The following is a 23,026-nucleotide window of genomic DNA, read 5'->3' as shown; positions in this document are numbered from 1 at the left end:
ATGAGCATAACAAAAACTTCAGGCAAATTACTTAGTCACCACGATCCCCAGATCTCAATCCGATTTGAGCATCCAGTGGCCCAACCTGGTGTTAGGTAAGGGTCTTAATAAAACGGTCAAGCAATGTAAGTATGGATGTAAGTACATATGTCAAACTTATTATCAGCAAAATGGAAACTTGGTAAGGGCATTCTTTTGCACAAGTTTCAGAATCTGGGGATATACAGAAGCAGGTCATATGAATATATAATATGAATTTCGTTTGGCACTTGAGGGTTTCAGAATCTGTCATAGTCCACAGGTTGTGTGTATGTACTGTACACCATTTGGTGATTGTAGTTTTTCATGATACAGACATCTTTCTTTTGCAATTAAAGCGATGTTGAGGGATATGTGCTCTGTTTTTGACATACAAGGCTGACTATCTGTTGTTCATTTGTGTATCCAGTACAATTCCAAATTGCAATACAGTAAATTGCAGACCTGTTTATTCAGAATTATCTAGCAGAATAATCATATCATGAGAAAACCATTGCCTAGGGCTGCATGCTCCGAGATGCACGGTCTGATATGAATTAAAATGTTTGAAAGACAGCTGAACTGGAAAGTCAAGTCAAGTCAACTCAATTAGTTACACTCAATTGGGTACAGGTCTTTTCTCCTTGAAAAATGAAGCGCAATCAATTCCAATTATGGCAGCTGAAGTTCTGTGATTTGATATGCAGCTGAAGAGGGAGGTCTGGAACAGTTATCAATTCAGTGAGTCACCTGCGCTGTATTTACATCAAGATCTACTCGTACATAATAGATGCACAAAGTACTTGGTCATTTATAAACAAAAGCTTTCAAGGGATCACATGGCTTGAAACTCATACTATACCTTCAAATAAGTATATTATTATTATTATTATTATTAGAATTATTATTATTATTAAGATAATTATAATAATTATATAAATAATATAATTAATATTATTATTATAATCCTTCTCGGAAGAGCAGCAATTTAAATTTGTGTAAATAGGAGGGGTTCCTCCCCTATTGCTAAGCATGATCATTTCCTATTAGTAACCCTATAAGACGTCGACAACTTATTCGGCCCAGACTAACAAATTTTGAACACAGTGGGTCTAAAGTTGTTAAAACTTGTGATGTGGAGTAGAAAAAATATATACCATACACCTCATCTTTTCTATTTTTGTTTATATATATATATATATATATATATATATATATATATATATATATATATATATATATATATATATGAGAGAGAAGAGAGAGAGAAAGAAAGAAAGAAAGAAAGAAAGAAAGAAAAAAGAAAAAGAAAGAAAGAAAGAAAGAAAGAAAGAGAGAGAGAGAGAGAGAGAGAGAGGTTTAATATTTATTTTCTAGATATTGTTGTTGTTAAAAAAATGAATTCCATACTTAATTTAATTGTTTGAAAAGTTGGGATTTACCGATGTTAGCTTGTAGTGACTCCAGGTAAAAGAAACCAAAGACTAGAATAGGGTGGTATAAATGTCACTCTGTAGCTGTGGAGAACAGGATATTATTCTTTGGCATAGAAAAGAATGAGGTAGCTGATGCCTATATATTAGTTCTTACATTAAAAGAAACTTGATACAAGTATGAACTATCTACCCCTAGTGGATTTAAGAAATATTACATTTGTTTTATGCTGTATTTCTTATTGATGATGTAAGTGGTTTAATTCTGGTATGCCAGATATACTCAGAGAGCTTTCAGAGCTCTAAAAATATGCAAAGGGAATTAACAAAATGAAGAATACAGTAGTTAAGAACCATTTGGCAGCACAGCAGCAGCGTTAAGTAGCCATCTCGTTGACTATAATACTGTACGATTCATAACATTTTCTTTACTCTAGAAGACATACACTCAACCATGTATCGGCTCCTACTCTAGCTGTCTTAAATTATTTTTTTTATACCAGTTTGCTCTAAATCTGTCAAATCGAGAGTCTTTATTCAACCCCGTTGTGAACGTCGCTTTCGGTTTATTCCAGCAACATATATTTTCCTGTGACTCATTATAATTGGACTGTCTCTTGCCACCAAGTTGAGTAGCTCTAAGCTCTGAATCTGAAGTGAAACACATTGAGATGATGCCAAGTGTCGCGTCTACTGTATTTTCACTGCCTTTAATGTCTTGGGTTCCTTGGAGGGATTTCTGTCTAAAATTGCAATTTCAGTTCACAGGAGCCATAGCTAAGTTGTTTACAATCCTGTTATTGAGATGGGTATAACTATATTACAATGTACAAGTAATCTAAAACACAAGTTAATAAAGTATTTTATAAAGTTCATATGCAGCAAACTAATCTGAACCCCAGTAGTCCAAACTGATCTAAAATCAATGAGATTAGACACCGGTGTGTGTAGATGATCATATTTCCATGATAAGTACGTAAACCATAATTATCTCTGACTTGTTCATCAGGCTACTTTGTGATTTATGGTTTAAAGTAGTTTATTCTAACTTAAAACTAAGACTAGACAAATCATTTTTTGTATGGTACTGGTTACAATAAAAAGAAACACTATTTGTACAGGGCAAAGGTCAGCTCGTTCAGATGAGTTAAGAGTCTACTCTGCATATTTTTAAAGCTAAATATTTATTGTTACCACAGAACAGAAGGCTTTTTAAAAATGATTGTATGTTGCCAATGTGTACAGAAATGTTTTGGGTTTGTGACAGGGTAACGTCACTGGCAAGGCTGTTGTTTACCAGGTAGTGAGGCTCAGATACAGAAGCTGCACGTTTAAGCGCTAATGCGCACTTTACTAAACAACAAATGAACTAAACAGACACAAACAAAACACGTTAACAAATTAACAGACACAAGGGCCAAAACAAAAGGTCTAACAAAAAACTCATGAACACAAAAACACAGGACACGGACACAGCAACACGAAGCACCTTCACCGACATTAACTACAACATTAATTCTATCTTGTGATTGTGAATTCCATCTAACACTTGTGATTACCCTATTCATACACCTGTGGCTGGAGCCTTAATTAATGATTGAATCACTTAGTCAGTTCCTGGCTCCAACCACATTCTAACACGTTTTTGCATGGAGGATTTTAACTCCCTCCATGCCAGCCAATATTCCCCCACAGACACACACATGTGCCTCGCCCTTCCACATGGTTCCATATTATTACTTTACTTAGAAGATGGTACTGGGTAATACCAACCAAAACATCTTAAATACTAACAGGATGTCTCTGTGATGCATCAGAACTACCCATTTATTATCTGACGTGTTATCTGTTGTAACCAGTATTATTTTTAATGGAAGAATGTGTTGAGACACTAATAAAGTACTGTACTGTTTAAATGTTAAATGGGCTTAAGACAGAAGTGTATACTGAAGCAGTATAGCTTCCTCATATATATTCTAGAAAAGTATCCCACATTTCAGTCAGTTAACTGTGTGATTTGCTTTTGTGATCTACAACATCATTGATTTTAATAGCAATTTTTTATTTATTTTAATTTTTTTATGATGGCTTGTTAAACCACTTGCTTAAAAAATAAAAGGTTTCCACAGAATTAAATCCCTGATCCTTGTAAAATCACGCTGGGACAAAGTACCAGTGATGGAGCTGTGGTGTTTTTTCTTCTTTTTTTTTTTTTTTTTTTTTTTTAGCACAATTCACACAGAAAAATCAGTTTTAGTTCAATAATATTATCAGTTTTAGGTCAATCAATCCTCTAGTGGATTTAGTAACCAAAAATGGTTTATAATTACTAATCCTTTATATATCTTTATATATATATATATATGTTGTGGTGAATAGATTCGGATCGTAGAGGATGATATATATATATATATATATATTCTATAATAAATTTTTGTACATTTTTGTACCTTTTCTAGCACTGGCAAGATTATCAGAAATAAAGTCAAAGATATTCAACACAAAAATATCCTTCGCTGGTTTCTTCTGATCTGTGATATTTCACTGTATAACCTAATTTTAAGTTTCGAAGCCTTGGCACAGGTACAGAATACTTTTGCAGGATTTCCTAAGAAATTAAATAAGATTCTGCGATTGGTATCCGCTGTTCTCTGTTTTTAAACGAGTCCTCATTACTGACGAAGATTCTTCAGTCATGATGACGTTCACACATCCATTTATAGCACTTGCTAATTGAATACATGTGGCTGATTTCATTTACTGCTAACTGAGTGTGTTTGGTTCTTTCTGCAGGTAAAAACTGGGACTTGAGTGCTGCCTTGAATGACTATGAGCAGCTGCGGCAGGTTCACACTGCCAACCTCCCCCAGGTCTTCAACGAGGGACGGTACTACAAACAGCAGGAGCAGGACCAATCCCAGCCACTGAACAAGATCGAGCGGACTGGTCTTCAGAGACAAGATGACATTGCTCAAGGTAATTATTATAACTTATCACACCATCGTCAGGCAGCATTCTTCCAATCAGACCGATACTCCGTGCATGCGACAGGAGAAATGCCACCACAGCTGCACTAGAGCTACTTAACCTATTGTTTGTTGACGGGACTCCTGAGTGTTCATTCCACTTAACGTCGTTAAAATGTTTAGCCCAAATGCTGTAACTCTTGTGGAGGTAAAGGATTCAACGTGATTCATATTTCAAGATTCTGAACCTAGATGTCAGGCTTGTGTCTTAAAGCAGTTCTAACCAGGGTTTAAAAATCTATTCCCAGTATTATTATTATTGATGAGTAATTTTTCATTTCGCAATTTTGAAATTTTGAAACACTAGACACTATTTAAAACACTCTCTTCCATGATGGTCTGATCTTATTAAAGTTCTCCAACTTTTTTTTTTTTTTTAATACAAAGATCAATTTTCTGATCACCACATCGCAGGTTATTTAACTGTTGCAACACAGCAGACACTCCAAACTGCAGACTGCTTTATTAGTAGTGAAGATAACTTTTTTTAGTATAAGACTAACAGTTGACTTCACAGACCTTGATCAAAAACTTCGACTATCTTACCTAAGGTAACACCAGGTTGTCCATGATTAGTGCTAATTAGGTTCTGTGAAACCAGAAACTAAAGCGTTGTTAAATCTTTGGGAATATTGCCCATTATTTTTTTGTTTAGCTTCTGATTTAAAGTAAGCTCTATATAATGTATTAAAACAGAAAATTCCTGGAGGGACTACCCAAATTTTGAAATGCACTCATGCAACGAACATTCTGAAACGACCATATGGGTTTTAAATAAATCAAATAGGCAGTAACATTGTTCCTGATTTTTCCCTGAACAGCAGGGATGAAAATGAGAGTTGGGAGTTGGCAACAGTGCGCTACGATCCTAATGATCCTGTCTGTTCTCATCCCAGAAAAACGTCTCTCCCGGGGAATCTCTCACGCGAGCTCAGCCATAGTCTCCCTGGCTCGCTCCCACGTTGTGAGCGAGTGCAGCAGCGAGCAGTTCCCTCTGGAGATGCCTATTTACACATTCCAGCTACCCGACCTCAGCGTGTACAGTGAAGATTTCCGGAGCTTTATTGAGCGGGACTTGATAGAACAGTCAACCATGGTGGCGTTAGAACAAGCAGGTGAGCAGAGGCTTGTCACAAGGCTAAAAGGTAAACTCAGCAACCAGTGCTGGTAGTTAACAAACAGAATCATTATATTGTATCTGTTGTGCATTCCCTTCATTACATAGGTCTCAAATGTGCAGTTTTGAAAATTGTGTGTGTGTGTGTGTGTGTGTGTGTGTGTGTGTGTGTGTGTGTGTGTGTGTGTGTGTGTGTGTGTGTATATATATATATATATATATATATATATATATATATATATATATATATATATATATATATGCGATACTACACTAGATTAAAGAAATGTATTTGTTTGTGTACCTTAATTTGAGGGACACTGTTGCTGTATCAGATCCCAGGTCATTTCTACTCAGCTGCTTTGGGGTTACTGGCTACAAAATAGTCAGTCAATACAGTCAAGCAGCGGGTTGGTTAATGACAGGAAATGAAGGCATTCAAGAGGTGGAGACAATTTCACTACCCAGGTAAAACGAGCAAGGAAGACAAACTTAAAGCAAGGCTTCTGAAAAGATATTTCATGAATTCGTATCAGTACGATATATCAGGTTTGAAAATGAAACTACATGTCTGTATTTCAAACCGCACATTTGAAACCTATATAGCGAATGGAAGTCCACGACAGGTAAGACTTCTGGAATTATTTTGTTTTATAAAACACTTTGAACACTCAATCATAGGGTGATCAGAAGTACTTGAATATTCCATCATGAAGTTTGTGATATCTTACATTGAAGAAATGTAATGGGGGCAGCACCACATAAATACCAGTCAATATGTGGTACTGTATATACATATAAGCCATGTACAGTATCACACTGAGATCTCTTTTGATTGTGTCCATACCGGCTATTGAAAACTAAGCGCAAGATTACAAGATACAACATGTTGTATACACTATTGGAAGCAGATAGTATATTTTTTTCTTTTTTTTCTTATTATGCAGTTTAAACGCATTTCACATCAGCACATTCATTATTTTCATTTGCAAGCAATTGGAATCATGCTGTGCCTTTCCTGTACAGTTTCAATTGCTCTCGTTATTAATGTTTTCTATAGACGTCTCTTTTTGTGTTATTAATGTTCTCCTTTTGTTCAATTCAGTATTCTATTAGTTCAGCAAAATCTTCAGCTAATGTCATCTAGCTTGCACAGAACTAGACTGTAATGAATCTTTAATTTGCTTAAATTAGTATCAGCCAAGCATCTTGCTGTCATGCTGTGTGTTGTCCTTGATACATTTATTAAAAATACATCACGTTTAAACATTCTGTGGTTAAAAATGTCACTTTATGGAGAAAATATACTAGGATTATCACAGAGCACTGAAAGGACAAAATGGGAATTTTGCCTATAAGTCACAGCCAAAAACTAAATATTTTGTTATTCATCTGAGCTACAGTTTTAGTAAGCAAGACGACAAAGCAAAGCATGTATTAGGTGAAAAAATGAAAAAAAGAACTGTCTTTCGACAGTAGGAAATTTGGAGGACTCCAAAAGGACTGGGACCACTCGACTGAGTGGACTGTTTTATTGTCACCATCAGAGTCTTTTTTAATTTAATAAACTACATCTTTAAGAATACTACAACTCAACATAGAATAGTAAAGAGAGAAGCAATTCAGGCAAATTGGGACAAGCCCAGTCACAGGATAGCACTCAACTGGGTCATTACATCATCTTGGACGAGGTTTTGTCAGAGAGAGGGCAATCAGTGCAAAAGACAAGTGCCATTTATACAGCACAGAATTAATGCCAGACCGCAGTCTACTTTTTTGGCTGGCTAACAACCACAACAACATAAAAACCACAACAACAACTGAAACCTGCACAGCAGTTTCAATTACCAAGGCTGATTGGCAGGTTGCTTGGTAGCTGCATTTGAGAAACACTGCCGTAAGTTATTGCATTGTAATAGATTATTGGCATTTAAATTCTGTCTAGAAGACGTTTCTTGGGTTCAGATTCATAGTGCCCTGTTATCCTCAATTTACCTACAACATGATGGGTTTTGATAGACAAAGGCCTATACGTTGTGTCTACATTTCCTCAACACCCATATCCCACTGTATCGCTGTTGTGCTGTGCGTCAGCAAGCGCAGGTTCTCGGAGCACGACAGAGCACCGGTGATGTTCAGCATGTTGTCAGTGAGCCCAGATATGAACAGCTTGACAAAGCTAGGCAGTTTGACTTAATTCTGTTCACAGACCTGACAGTCATTGCTATCCTTACTACTGCAGTCTCTCTCCGAGGATGCCCTTATTATGCACTCTGCTATAATAGGCTCGGGATGTACTGCTTTGCATTAGATGCTCTTTCATCCATGGCACTACACCAAGGGCAATACTACATGATGAATAGCCTCCCAGGCACCACTGGGAGGTACATCGCCTATCAGCCTTAATAAAGCACAGTGTTTTTTTTTTCCTTTTATTTTGTTCAGATGTTCTTTCACTGAAGGACACACAATTACTGCTGTTAGATGGAGGTTGTCATTTTCTCCATACAATAAATATATCAAGCGTCAATAATGTTAAGAATGAAAACTAAAATCCTGCTTAAGTGCCACAGCCATGAAAGGAAATAGAAAGGCAACAATCAGCTCACAAAGACTGCATAAAGAATGTATTAACTCCTTGTATGTGGGTAAATAAATTGGTACGACTTGAATCACAGATTGTCCAGCCTTGCACTTTAAAGTTTTGAAAATGTTTTATACCTTTAACTGTACTACAGCTAAGGTACCTTACCTCTCTTTCCCCCATTCCCAATAAGTGGGAATATAAGGCACCAGTAGGATCCCACGCAAAGGCAGATTTGACAGCTCTGAGTGGTTTTTTGAAATAAGTTTGCAATACCTTGTGACTCCTGTCAGCTGCTGGAAGGAGTAAATCATGCCAAGCTTTATTGTATGCTGCTGCTGTATTTCATTGAATCAGTGATTATTATTCCTGGCGATCGGTATATAACAGAAGTGGACCTGCATTTGCGTTTGTAACATCATGTCCAATAATGATGAAACTTGTTTGGTCATTGTTTGGCACAAGTTACTGAGTGCATCAGAATCTGGAGTCTGTCTTTGTCTCTTGTCATCTGTCTGTATGTCAAGCTTACATTTGTACAGATATCTAGAAACCCCTTGTCCAGTTGTGATGCTAGCATACCTGTATGTCAAACCTATAAGAAACTGCACTGCTTTGTTAACAACAACACAAAATGCTGATCAGAATATGATCAGATACACAGAGTGAATCAATAGGCAATGGACAAGTCTGAACAGTAACTTCTGTGTTTATCCATTAAAAATACATTTGTTATTCAAAAGTCAATAGACACATGTATTTGAATAAACACAAAAAGTACAGATACTGTTCAATCATGTCCTCTTATCCAGCAATTTTAGAATCGCCCTGTGTAATACAGTATAGTAAAAGAAATAGCAAGGTTTGTCTTCCGAGCTAAGCAGTTTTACTTTTTACATAACCCTTTCAGTCCTGGCGGGACTGAAAGGTCCCACCTTATCTTAGCACCGTTTAGAGTTCTTAAAGTACTGACGAGACTTTAAAGTCCCATTTACCAATATATATGCATGTCACTGTTCTAATGCATACTCAGTGTAGGAGTTCCTTTTTGAATTAACTTAATTTCATAATCTTCAGCTCGACAAAATTATCAGTACTAAAAGGGTTAAACAAACAAACAAAAAAGTCTAAACAGTGGGATGTTCCCATGCAATGCACGGTTCAGTCTCTGTACAGCATTGCCCTGTAAAATCATAATGCTCTTTATGTCTTCAGGTCGTCTGAACTGGTGGGCCACCATGTGCACCAGCTGCAAGCGTCTTCTTCCACTGGCCACGACCGGGGATGGAAACTGTCTCTTACACGCAGCCTCTTTAGGTAAGAGCAAAACACACGCGAAGCTCTGGACCTTTCAACTGTCTGCTCCACTTGCTTACATGCCAGGTCTGAGAAACTGGGCTTGGAGGGCTATTCTGTTCCAGGTTCAGCAAGTCTGGTTTAGACACGGACAGATGTTTTCATTTTATTCAATTAAACAACCATTGGAACAAAGACTTGCACTGGAAGGTCCAGAGTTGCCCATCCATGTGCTATACAGTTCTCCCTCTTTTTAACACCATAGTCAAGATCCTCTGTGCTACTTGGGTTCTGTCTTATAATGTGTATACAAATGCAATTAGGGGAGTCATGACTATAGCGCTTTACAACCGGTGTATAAAGAGCCACTATAATGAGGGAGTGCTTTATTTCTTTGAGAAAAGGTTACAAGCATATTTTTTAGAGGCACGGTATGTTGTTACAAATATGCAAATAAGAAGCTGCTCCATCATTATGGTGACAGAAGACTGGATTATCAAAGGTTTTCCAAACTAGCTGGAATTCTAACAGTTCTTTTAGAAACAAAAAGTAAATTAACATGTACATTGGAAATACTACTGGCAGTCACACTTTACCCATTGGGTGCCAGTACTTGGAAAATGTTTCTTGCTAACCTGTTTTAAGAATTCCTGATAATAATAGTAGTCCTCAGAACAGGAGTTACATAAGAACATAAGAAAGTTTACAAACGAGAGGAGGCCATTCGGCCCATCTTGCTCGTTTGGTTGTTAGTAGCTTATTGATCCCAGAATCTCATCGAGCAGCTTCTTGAAGGATCCCAGGGTGTCAGCTTCAACAACATTACTGGGGAGTTGATTCCAGCCCCTCACGATTCTCGTGTAAAAGAAGTGCCTTCTATTTTCTGTTCTGAATGCCCCTTTGTCTAATCTCCATTTGTGACCCCTGGTCCTTGTTTCTTTTTTCAGGTCAAAAAAGTCCCTTGGGTCGACATTATCAATACCTTTTATAATTTTGAATGCTTCAATTAGGTTGCCACGTAGTCTTCTTTGTTCAAGAATGAATATTTTCAATTCTTTTAGCCTGTCTACATATGACATGCCTTTTAAACCCGGAATAATTCTGGTTGCTCTTCTTTGCACTCTTTCTAGTGCAGCAATATCCTTTTTGTAGCGAGGTGACCAGAACTGAACACAATATTCAAGATGAGGTCTTACTAATGCATTGTACAGTTTTAACATTACTTCCCTTGATTTAAATTCAACACTTTTAACAATGTATCCAAGCATCCTGTTCCAATTTTTTTTCCAATTTTAGTATCTCCCATATGATATTTATAATGCACATTTTTATTTCCTGCGTGCAGTACCTTACACTTTTCTCTATTAAATGTAATTTGCCACGTGTCTGCCCAGTTCGGAATCTTGTATTAGATAATTTTGAATGATCTTTGCTGTTGCAAAAGTGTTTGCCACTCCTCCTATTTTGTGTCATCTGCGAATGTAACAAGTTTGCTTGCTATACCAGAATCTAAATCATTTTTGTAGATTAGGAATAGCAGAGGACCTAATACTTTGGTACTCCACTTGTTACCACACTCCATTCTGAGGTTTCTCCTCTAATCAGTACTTTCTGTTTTCTACATGTTAACCACTCCCTAATCCATGTACATGTGCTTCCTTGAATCCCTACTGCATTCAGTTTGAGAATTAATCTTTTATGCTGGACTTTGTCAAAAGCTTTCTGGAAATCTAAATAAACCATGTCATATGCTTTGCAATTATCCATTATCGATGTTGCATCCTCAAAAAAATCAAGCAGGTTAGTTAGACTCAACATGGTTTTAGGAAAGGGAGATTGTCTGTCTCCCAGGATACTGTTACCATATAGGGAGGTACTGTATGCTTACTATCAGATGTATGGCCACTGGGGCTCAAATCAACTACCTTCGTTCACGCAGCTCAGTGCGTTAATCAATTCTTGTGTCAAAAAAGATCAGACATTCTAAGATGAAAGAGGAAAGAGACATGGAGCCGGGCAAACTTGCAGATGTAAAGCATGTCTGACGAGACATGTCTGAAATGGCTATGGATAGTCGAGTGGGCACACTTTTCTGTTTGGGACCAAGTGTAATATTTCCTGGGGTTGTACCCGGAGATTTACACTTGAAAAGACAGACATGCATGGCAGTCATGCTGCCTTAAGGAAGAATAACAGTGGGGCAATACATCGTGTTAAAGTTTGGAGGAAAAGTTTTGATTTTAGGCACTCTTCAGCACTGACTATGCCATTCTGGGTGGCACAGTTACTCCATAACCCCCCACTGGTTGCAACAAATGAACTCAAATTGGGATTCTCTTGGTATTAAATAGACATGTCCTTGTACTGACCCCAGATCCCCATGACTTGCTGTCGATAATATCTACTTAGTGTGCCAGGCTAGTCAATACGAACATAAGGAGTTGTGTATTCCCACAAGTATCTTGGAATTGATAGGATAGGGACTTTCTGAATAAAAGCCCAATTAAAATGTACTTATTTCTAAGTGCAGTGCTCCCTCGATATTTCACAATTTGATTACTCAATAATTTGGGTAATTCATGGTTAGGCCATGTCGATATTAAATTGTTCTATATTTTACTCTGAGGACCCTTTGCTAATTCACTATGTTTTATATGTAGCATTGTTGGGTGTGCAAGTAAGATAGCAAAATAAGTATATCTGTGTCGTATACACTTCAGTGCACAGAGAAAAGCTAATATGCTTCCCCACAATTAACCTAGTCTTTTTTAAGCTTAGAAAATAATGATCTAAGAAGCAATAGGGGATCAGATCAGACATTATAGGATATTAAACAGATAACAACGTAAACATTAAGAAAATGTAGATTTTATAAGTGTGTCCCATTAAACTTTCAGGGCTCAGTATTTCTATCTGTTATTCTCCCATAATCCAGCATTATCTGTTTATTGTTAAGAATTCCCTGCAATTATAAAATATGACTTTCATAACCAACAATTTAAGAACCGCATAACAGATACTACTGCATTCCAAGGTAAACTAAAATAATATTACATTTGAGCACATTAAGACCGACAAGTTCCTCTCAGAGTTAATAATTAATTCAGTCCTTTAAAAAATGCTTTGTGCATTGCAGGAATGTGGGGTTTCCATGACAGGGACTTGGTATTGAGGAAATCCCTCTATACCATGATGAAGAGTGGTGCTGAGCGGGAGGCCTTGAAGAGAAGGTGGAGGTGGCAACAGACGCAGCAAAACAAGGAGGTCTGTGTGTAAATAATGTGCTATTAAAGCAGCAACTTTCTTGGGTATTTTAATAACTAGATTTCTACTTTAGTACAGTGACCTGTAAAAGATCTCAGACGCCCTGGAAAAGACAGCAGTACTACTGTGCCAGGTTTTGACACTAGCAGGAACCTCTCTAGATTATTCAAAACCCTGGGTGGTGGTTTGACTTAATTTCTAAAGGTCTTTTTTTTTTTTTTTTTTTTAGTGTAATGTTGCCAAGTGTTTGTTTAACCAAAAGTTTGACAGGATATCAGTTGTGTTCAAGCAAGCGAGTTTGAAAGCAAACAGTACAGTAGATCTTCACACCCCACTTCTTAATTTCCCTGGTCAGCCATTGCCCGTCTTGTTTTAGGAGACTCAAATTCTTGATATAAAGTGCCTGTTTCTTTAAAATGCTATGACTACATGCACGCTGTTTGTTTTTGCTAATAAAGAGGAGAACACAGTAATGTGAAGGTATATAACCAGAGGAACAGATTGTAAACATTTTAAAATGATTGTTAGTTGGCTCTGCAGATGAAGGGAGCTACTTACTATAATACTGCAGTACCACTGAGAGGAGAGACATATTTCAAGAGAAAAGTTCCACGTTTATCAGTTCTTTGAAGAACCTGGATTGACTTCTTTTGCTTTCTAATTTGTTAAAAATCCACATTATTTGTACCCTGCAAGTCCGTTTTCTCTACTGATATGCAAGAAACTTGATAGACAGGATACAAAAAATAAAATGCATTTTAGTGTCCAGCTTTACAAAGGGATTTGCAAGATGTACAGGCTGACATCAGACTGACATGACCACCTGCCAGGTGGCCAGATAGTTTAATGACAGAGGCTGAGGTCACAAATGCTCCAGGGGTGAAGACCTCAGGCTGGGCCAGCACATCACACACTTATGGATCACGTCTTTGTAGACACTGTCTGCTGCCATCTGCATGATGCATTACTAGTTACTCGTGTTGAGCCAATACGCCACACCTAGAGACACAAACACACAGAACCATCAGCTGTGGCAATATTAGGCATTTTCTGACAATGTACCACCTGATCCATGCAGACAACTGATAACATCTTTGCCACCGACAAAAAGAGCATCATATTTTTCCCAGATCCAGCTTTCCTCCTAACTGCCCACAGGCCACAGGCAGTCTCAAAGTAATCAGTACACTTGATGTTGGAAGGAGGATTTAGCAAATTTTATAACTGGAAAGTGTGAAAACCTGTGTAAATCTATAGGCTTGGGGAATAAAATGCATTATCTTATTACCTTGTGCCCCCCAATGCCCACCTAGTTACTCTTCTAACATGGCTCTCCGCTGGCCTATTCTAAATTTGTGTTATGTGACATCCCAAAAAGACAATGCCCATCCACTCCTATCCCAGCTTGCCATGCAGATTTGCTGACTCTTCCATGGCCATCACTGTCAAGCTCAATCTGATCAAGCCCCTGTGGGATCAACTGGAATGGCATGCCAGCCGATTAGAGATAACTATGAACCCAGAGCTTTTGTGAATCGCTCCAATCATAAGGGCATTCATAGTCAGGGTACTATTTAGGGACTTCAGTGTTTTGTGAAATCTTAGCAAGTATGTGTTTACAATGTTCTAGATTTCAAACTTGAATCATACCTTTTAAAGAAACGTGTATTGCAATGGTCAGATTATAACGTTCATTCCTTGTGTAATGTTGCGATGCCATCATCCCTTAACTATAACCAGTGCACCTTGCATGTAACACACAGCCAAATAACAACTTAATTTGAGATGCCTGTTATGCTCTATAATGACAGTTAATTAAAACGTTCTTGTACAACACTGACAATAGTCAAGTTTTCCGATGTTATTATTTGCTGTACACAGTTCTCTAAATTACAAAGAGGGAGAACAAATTAAATGTTTATCGTTCTGCTATAGCCAACTAATTAAGAAAACATGTATTCCCTCGGTTTTAAAATAGGCTGAAAGAGAATTTTAATGAGTGCTTTAAATAAATCGTTCTATTCTGTATGCACTCAAATGCTTGATTTTGAACAGTTAGGGTTGTTTAAAGAGTAGCTGGGATGCTAAATCTAATGCCCTTTGTTTCTCTTTCAGCAGTGAAACAGATGATGTGTTTAGAATGGCCAAGGCCCCTGTAGACTTTTAGATGTCACGTAGGACCAAATATAACTGAAAGCCACTTGCTGAAGAACTTTCGGGCTGCTGTTTTATTGGCACAAACACAAACTAAATCAAACTATCCAAATACTAAAAACTAAAAACTATTTTTAAACACAATGTTGTCCAACTTTGGTTGCTCTATTGCAGTAATTTGGCTATTGAAATTAGCGTTTTAATGAATGTGTTTCTGTCTTTAGAGACAGCACAGTGGATATAGTATACATTTAAAGGGTGTACAGCATATTAAATAAATCTCACCTGTTGTGCACTTTCTACTGAGGCAATATCCTACAGCTAACAATTTCTAGTTAATCGATAGTCACTAAAGGTGCTGCAGTCTGATTGTGTACCTCTACAGGAGTGCATCCACTTAAAAACAAGGATACACCCTTGCATTAGTACTTTAGTCACCATTATATCTGCAGTGCGGCTGAGCAAGACTCAGTTCCAACACTACTGCATCAGGGGTAACTGAAATGGGTAATAGTGACAGACAGTGTTCAGTCTGTTGGTGTGAATCTTGCTCTGTTTTCTTCCCAAGTCTGGTTTAGTTTACACAGAAGACGAGTGGGAGAAGGAGTGGAGCGAGCTGCTCAAACTGGCTTCCAGTGAACCTCGTGCACACTTCAGCAAGAGTGGAGGCAGCGGTGGAGGGTGAGTGAAACCTCTTGTCAAAGAATAGAGTTCATGACTGCACCATTCAAACGGGGATGTCTCATTGCATTGAAGATGAATTATAAATGTGCAACGTATGACTTTGCAAGTATCGAAAATGCGTGTGTGCCTTTACTTGTTATAGCTATCCGCATGTTCTGTTCAGCATGTTGTGGAATTGAGCTCTCATAATGCACAAACTAGTGTTTGGTTTTGGTTTTTTTCTGGGCCCCGTCAGTAAATCCAAAGTATTTTTGTAACTCTCGGTTGACGATATATTAGTACTATTGCACTATGTACAGCTTGACAATCTCCTATTCCGCTCCAGTGGATTGTAACTTGCTGACCTCTGATGCTTAAATGACCTTGAGGTACCTCAGGGTCATACATTTACTCATTCTGCTTCAAAATCTTGGTATATTTTCATGCAGTAAGATTTATTTAATTAAACCATTGAATGCGCCACCACCCATCTAGCAGGCAGCTGCAGTAATACATGTCATTAATAGACTGGTACCCCAGCAGACTTTCTTGCTTGTCTGCACACAACATCTTTTAAGCCATGCAGAAACAAAAGTAGTTAGTGCAAAAAAAAAAAAAGGTGCTGTAGATGTGCAGTGACACGGTTGCTTGATGTTGCAGAGACAATTAGCCTTTTTAGTCCACACAGTTGATTCATGCGCTTACATCACAGATTTGGTAAATACAGCTTGATGTAGATGTATTACTATGTGTATTAAAGGTCAATGAAGATTAACAGTTTGAGTGTTTGACTGGAGGAACGCAATTAAGTCTCTGACCTTTTTTTCCAGGCTTTTGAATTAATTCCCAAAAGCTGTAGGGCCGGACCTCATGTTAAACAGAACTGAGCTTTCCTCGCAGAGGCGAGGAATTGGTTTGTCAAGCCTGTCAGGATTGTAAACCCTCTTTTCATTCTAAACATGTGACTTATTAGAAATATAAAACGATGTGTTGTCCTTCTGAGGCACTGTTTGTGTGATTTGAAAACGTACAGTACTATTAATAGATGTGTAATTTGATGTCACAAGAAAACGATTTAATTGCTTGACATATTCTAGTTATTTATATTGTATCCTAATATAGGGCAAAATACATTTGTATTTTCTGTGAAGTAGCATATATCTGTGTGTTGGTTCTGAATATTTGAATCACTTTTTTATAATATTAGTAGAGGTTTGTGTATAAGTTCAAGCAGCAAGAGTCATGGCATAGAATAGGGTTATAGGACAGAGAGCGTCTGTGTGAGGGAATATCTGCATGAATAGAAGTAAACTGACCGCTGCTACGCTACGGTTCATGTCACAAACAGGGTTTTGTTTATTGTGTGGAACACACAAGGCAAAACTGGCACTCTGATTGGCTGACAAATCTACAGCTGTCTACAAGAGGTTGTAGATTACCAGTATATATATATATATGTTCCATTATATCTTACACATGCAGTTTGGGTGGAGCCTTCCTTCCTGGCTCAAGTAACTTTCTATTTTTAGGGTTTTTTTGGGGGGTTAAGAGAGAAGGTTTGTCCTTCACGGAGTTGGGTAACGTGTGTAAAATAGTATCCTGCAGGCAAGCACTCCTTTGTAAATGAGACGGCAGGAAGAGGAGGCAGCATGGCAGAGACAGGAGGGGGGAGTGCCGAGTGCTGTGGCGAGCCACGTCTGCTGCTCTCGCCGTGGAATGAAGGTCATGTAACAGCTTCTGACTTCATAGAGGAAAGGGCCAGCCTCACCCTTCACTCTGACATTCTTAAAAGGGAACTGTCCAGTTAGAAGTTAATACACCGATTCACTTCATACAAAGAGAAATATAATATAACCGTCAATATCAGAAGAGTACTGTAGTAATTAAATAAACACAGCACTCCATTAATGGAATATCCAGTTGAAAAACATGTGTTTAACCCTAAACTAAAACAGCTTAAATTAGGGGAATTGCTTCCCTTACTTCCGTATATCATTAAAAGTAAATCTTATTCTTTGTTTATACATTATATTTTAAAACAGTAAGGAATCTGGAAGTAATTCATTGTACCAAATTAAACTTGTTCACCACCGGGGATTCAAGAAACTAAATAATTTGTTTGACCTTCCAGTGTAATCAGGGACCCAGGGTATACCAGGAGAACATGCCCCACACTACAATTCCCATTAATGTATTCAATTTAAACCTTGTGTGCAATTCTTTGAGATTGTTTCTGTTATACTTCAAGGCACTAATTAAAATGTCAAGAAGCTTATCAGACCTTTAAGATTGCAAGCATGAAATCAGGAGTTCCTGGAACCTGAACTCCTTTGCATGTTATTACAGTATATTAATAATTACAATAATACACTGTCAGAGAGTTTGAGCGAATTGCATTCTCTAATTGACCTGAACAGTATGACATGTGAAAATCCACCTTCATTTACTGTATTTTTTGTTTCTGCAACAACAACTTGTATGACTTCGATTTTTCAGTGTGCATACGATGAATGTGCTATACAGTAGGTCATGTTTCTGGCAGTTAGAATGTTGTATCAACAGTCGTGACATACTGTATTCGATTGGCTGGAGTCCCTACTGTGACTAGATATTATTCAAACATATTCAACATTGAACGATAGATATGCATATTACTATATCATTGTGAATGTTGGAGAAGCAAAACATCTTGAATACATTTATTTTTAAAGGTATATCTTTCTTACCACTAAGGTTTGGACCTAAACGTATAACGAACGGAGGACTCAAAGAAAGAAAACAAATGCATTATATTTGTACCAGAAATGTAAAATATATTTCTAGTAAATCAACACTATGAAATTACACTGAAATTAAATCTGACAGTATGTAGGAGGCTCGGAATGTGTGATAAAAGTCTGATGAAGATTATGTTCACCATGTAGAGTGTGAAAGACAAACAGTAGGACAATCTGTGCATAAAGGTCAGAACTGCATGGTCCTGCGACGCTGTAAGTTCTGGATATGGCTGCATGGCGAGCTTGCAGAGTTGGGGGGGGAGCGGATGGCGCGGATGGCTGATGGCATTTGTTTCAGAGTTAATAAAAATAATTGTTCAAACTTGATCAATTTATTTAGATAGATTAATACTTCAACTCCGGTTTTCACCTATTTTCAAAGCTGGAGGACAAATCTCCCATAAACGGTAAAGAGCTGTAACTGTAGCAACAGAGCCACTCTAAACAAAGCCAACCTCTAAATATATTGCGCAAAGCTGGTCCTGTAGCTATTTCTGACTGCTTGTTTTAAAAAGCACAACAAAGAGTGGAAACAATGTAAAACAACCAAGGCGTGTGCATGTAAAGGTAACTGAAAGGAAAGACCCCACTTCCCACCACAGCATCCTTTCCCTTTCTCTATAACGCTCTAGTCTAACGGTGGGTGTTGTGTGTTTATTTGCAGGTACGGTACATCATAAAGAATTTAATGTTCTGAGACGTCCAGTCATACTTCTTTTCTCTATCCTACAGTAATACATTATATCTGCTTTTGTGACTTTCACTCCAGTTTATCCTAAAGTGCCAAAGCACTTGAAAGTATGATGCAGACATTTTAAGAGCATGTACAGAAGCTCACTCTTTTTTTTTAAACTGTCCCCTTAAGTATTTTTTACAGTAATTCTGAGTGGTTCTTGTAATTACTCATAAACTGCATTAAAGGTGCTTTCAACTGACATGTAACTTTAGGCTAGATTAGCCAAAGTGTCTTTTTAGATGAGCCAGCGCCATCTGGTGATCTACCTCTTTCGATCAAGTTTTCTCTTGTGCTGGCAATAGACAGCAGTGTTCTGGCAGATATAGCCTATATATGTCTATTGGAGGCAACTAGAACAGAAAAAGCAGCTCGAACAGTGGGATATTTAAGCATTTCAACTTGATTAGCAGCACGCAGGCTTCAAGGGATGCTCAGCAGATGGACAGTAATGCATTTTATAATTAGGGTCGCAAAATTGAGTCAAAATGTGGCTGTGCTTGGCACTGCTGTGCACCTAGATGATTCTTGCATGATTGGCTGACTGACCTATACTTACTGTAAGACTGAACCAGTTTGGCCAATTTGTCAAATAAGAAAAGTGATAACATTGTGTTTTAACCCAAGTAGATGTCAATTTGTCTACTCAATACTGCCAGTGGAGTACTTGAGTCAATCTGTTACAATGTGTTTAATGTTTCTTAGATAATCCAGTTGCAACCATGTGACTGTTCTGCATACGCAGAGCTATTCTCAAATTCTTAACAATGCAAGCACAAGGCAGAGGGCACTTCCAGGGTCAATGATTATAGCTTTGAGCCTTCTGTCCTGTTGGAAGGAGTAGTAAATCTTTCCGTAAGAAACAAAAAACTGAAAAGATTACCGAAGAGAAATTTTGCTTCTGGCTAGCCATTTATCTGCAACTACTGGCTGAATGCTTGTGGACACTACTTTAAAAGAGCAGCGCTCTATGCTGCAGTCTGAAAGGTTATTAAATGTATCTATCTCAGCAGTAGTTCCAAAGGAGAAGTCATTCATTTTACACGCATCAGATGATTTCTTTGCTTGTGAGTGGAGAGCAATGATTGCGTTAGCTGCTAAAGACAGATGAGAGCAAAAAAAAATAAGAGGTATGCAAGAGACAGAGGACTGGGTAGGAAGCTAGCCTGATGCATTGGCCTTTTGTAGCAGGTTTTAATTAACCCAGCTCAAACCAAGAGTATCTGAAAATCATTGAAACTGGAAATTAAACTGGTTATAGCTAACTCAATAATTCTATAAATCTTAAGGGTCAGGCACTTCAATTTCCTATATAGGTCTCAAATGTTTGGTTTACTATAAATAAGCATACTTTTTTTTTTTTTTTTTACACTGTACAAGGTTAATAATCTCCGTTTTCAAGATTTACTTTCAGGTAGTCGTGCACTTCCTTGGTCACCTGGAAGGCGATTGACTGACATACTTTGCAGCCAGTAGCATTCTGTGACACCAAAGACAGTGCTGAGGCGAAATGACCTAGTTAATGAAACCAGAACTTGTCTTCTCATTATCAACATTTGCTCATATTGAGAACAATCTGCTATCAAGCTTGAGAGTGCAATACCATCAAACTGTGAGAATTTTCTATTTAGACGTTTCCTGCCTAATTTGCATGTGATCAGATGTGGTCGACAGCAAAACGTTCAAAGACACCTTTATAAATGAAATGATATCTTGGTATAACCCTTTAAACAAATAAGCAAATCAATTATAAAAATAATATTAGGAATAATAGCAGCACACCCATCCACATGTCTTAATCAGAATACTGGTTGTTATTTTGAATAGGACTCCACTTATAGCAGATATAAGTCGAAGGGTTTTGCCTGACAGAACAGGTGATGCCAATGGAAGCTCGCAGGTGATTACGCTCTTAGATCAAGTTATTGTTTTGCGGAAAGACTTGTTGTATTAAATTTGCAATTGCTCTTATGAAGGCTTATGTGCATTTTCATAGCAACTCAGCAAGATTCACAAGTTATGAGAGTCACAAGCTTTCATAGAAACAAACATGACTACAAGAAAACATTTAATAACTTAAAGCAGCTTTCAAGTGCTGCAAACATGTGAAAATGTTTCCATGTGGACCTTCACAGCACACATGTCTTCAAAGATTTCAGTGTGGACATAGTGGCATTGTTCAAGGTCAAAGCATTCTACTGGTTGTAAAGCGTGGCAGTCAACAGGGGAAGCCGCTAATAAAAGGAAAGGCAGCGCTGAAAGGATGGGCACAATTTCATCGCCCAAGTGCAAAGGATCTATGAACGCTTGCCATCAGAGATTTCTTTACACTAGTATCGAACCAGATGATATTTAAAAATTTGAAATGCATGTTTGCCATATTGTTTTCAAACTTGCACATTTGAGACCTGCATGTATAGCAACGTGTACAGCAGGTAAGAATTGTTTTGCTCCACCCCTTCAGCCTCTGCTTTCTGTATTTCTACAGCGTTGACAGTTCGGAGGACCCAGTGTATGAAAGCCTGGAAGAGTTCCACGTTTTTGTGTTGGCTCACGTGCTGCAACGGCCAATCATAGTGGTGGCAGACACCATGCTCAGAGACTCTGGGGGAGAAGGCAAGTCCAGATCCCTTTCTAATGCTATTACAGTGTATTGTAGCTGAAGTCATTAGGTATGCTGCAAGACAACCTCCGACTCACCCCCATTATAATAGATTTAGAAGGTGATTTAAAACAATAACTGGAGCTGGCCAAGGGGGAAAAAGATGTTAAACATGCTGATTAGAATTACCATTTAATGTATATACCAGGGCCAGTAAATGACATATGATATTTAGTTTAAATGTACATTTATAATGGATTTGATATTTACATAGCAAGACCAAATGTCAAAGGGAATTGAAAAGGCTTTTGGAAATTGCGTAAGACAATAACAATAACTGCAAAATACATTTCATTTTAATTTGTTTTTGGGGGTGTTGTAAAAGAATGAAAAAAAAAAAAACAGAAAATAACCTTTTAACTATTTTAACTGTTTAAATATCATGATGAATATTCACTAATATTGAGGCTGTAGCATTTAAGGAAAATCATTTTAGTACATTTTAAGTAAATGAATTGAATTTTTGGGTTCAGTTGACAGCCTGCAATTAACTTGATGGTTGTCACTGTTTGATTCACAAAAAGAGAACTGGCTCACTTTACTAAAACATAGGTCCAGAGAACTGCTTGTCTATTGGTGAGCATATTCTTTAGCACAAGTTATTTAGAGTTTCAAAACTTTGTACAGTAACTTTTTTTCTAAACTTTTTCTTGTCGACTTACTTAATATTTATAGCAAATTTAAAACGGTCTACAAAGTAGAATACACATGTACCATTTTTATAATGTTGCAGCATTTGCACCAATTCCATTTGGAGGCATCTATTTACCTCTGGAAGTCCCACCTAACCGGTGCCATTGCTCCCCGCTTGTCCTGGCCTATGACCAGGCCCACTTCTCTGCACTGGTATCCATGGAGCAGAAGGACCAGCAACGGGAGCAAGGTAAGAGAGGGAGGGGGGGGGGGGGGGGGGGCATGGGGGCATGGTCTGGTTCACTGGAGTTGTAGAGACTATTATTTTTAAATATATTCTTTCTACTTCACAACAGCATTACTTTGTAACTACTTTCCACATCTGTAAATCTGCTGAGTATTATTATTATATTATTATTTATTATTATTATTATTATTATTATTATTATTATTTTTTTTTATTTTTTTTACAGTTTGCATTTTTTTGTTTCTAAGTTTCTTTGTGTCAAGGCTGATTGATAATTGTATAAAAAGAGTTGTTTGTGGTATTCTTTTTTTTCTTCATATTTTAAAACTCAAACTCTGTGTTAAAGAAGGGTCGACAGTAGAGAAGGTTTTGAGTTCTTGGGTGTGGGTATTTAGCTCCACTATTGCATAGATTTTAAA

General features: G+C 37.6%; 1 protein-coding gene across 1 annotated transcript in view; it reads left to right on the top strand.

Moving 5' to 3' along the window:
- otud7a (OTU deubiquitinase 7A) overlaps positions 1–23,026 on the top strand; it is a 114,088-nt gene that overhangs the window by 75,231 nt on the left and 15,831 nt on the right. Inside the window, exons 5-11 of the mRNA XM_041226697.1 lie at positions 4,245–4,427; positions 5,374–5,592; positions 9,394–9,495; positions 12,611–12,738; positions 15,461–15,573; positions 21,554–21,681; positions 22,461–22,610. Coding sequence (XP_041082631.1) covers positions 4,245–4,427; positions 5,374–5,592; positions 9,394–9,495; positions 12,611–12,738; positions 15,461–15,573; positions 21,554–21,681; positions 22,461–22,610 — 1,023 coding nt within the window. The remainder of the gene's footprint in view (positions 1–4,244; positions 4,428–5,373; positions 5,593–9,393; positions 9,496–12,610; positions 12,739–15,460; positions 15,574–21,553; positions 21,682–22,460; positions 22,611–23,026) is intronic.

The sequence above is a fragment of the Polyodon spathula genome, chromosome 24, assembly GCF_017654505.1.
Source record: "Polyodon spathula isolate WHYD16114869_AA chromosome 24, ASM1765450v1, whole genome shotgun sequence".
Classification (NCBI taxonomy): Eukaryota; Metazoa; Chordata; class Actinopteri; order Acipenseriformes; family Polyodontidae; genus Polyodon; species Polyodon spathula.
This window is presented reverse-complemented; position numbering and strand designations above follow the sequence as displayed.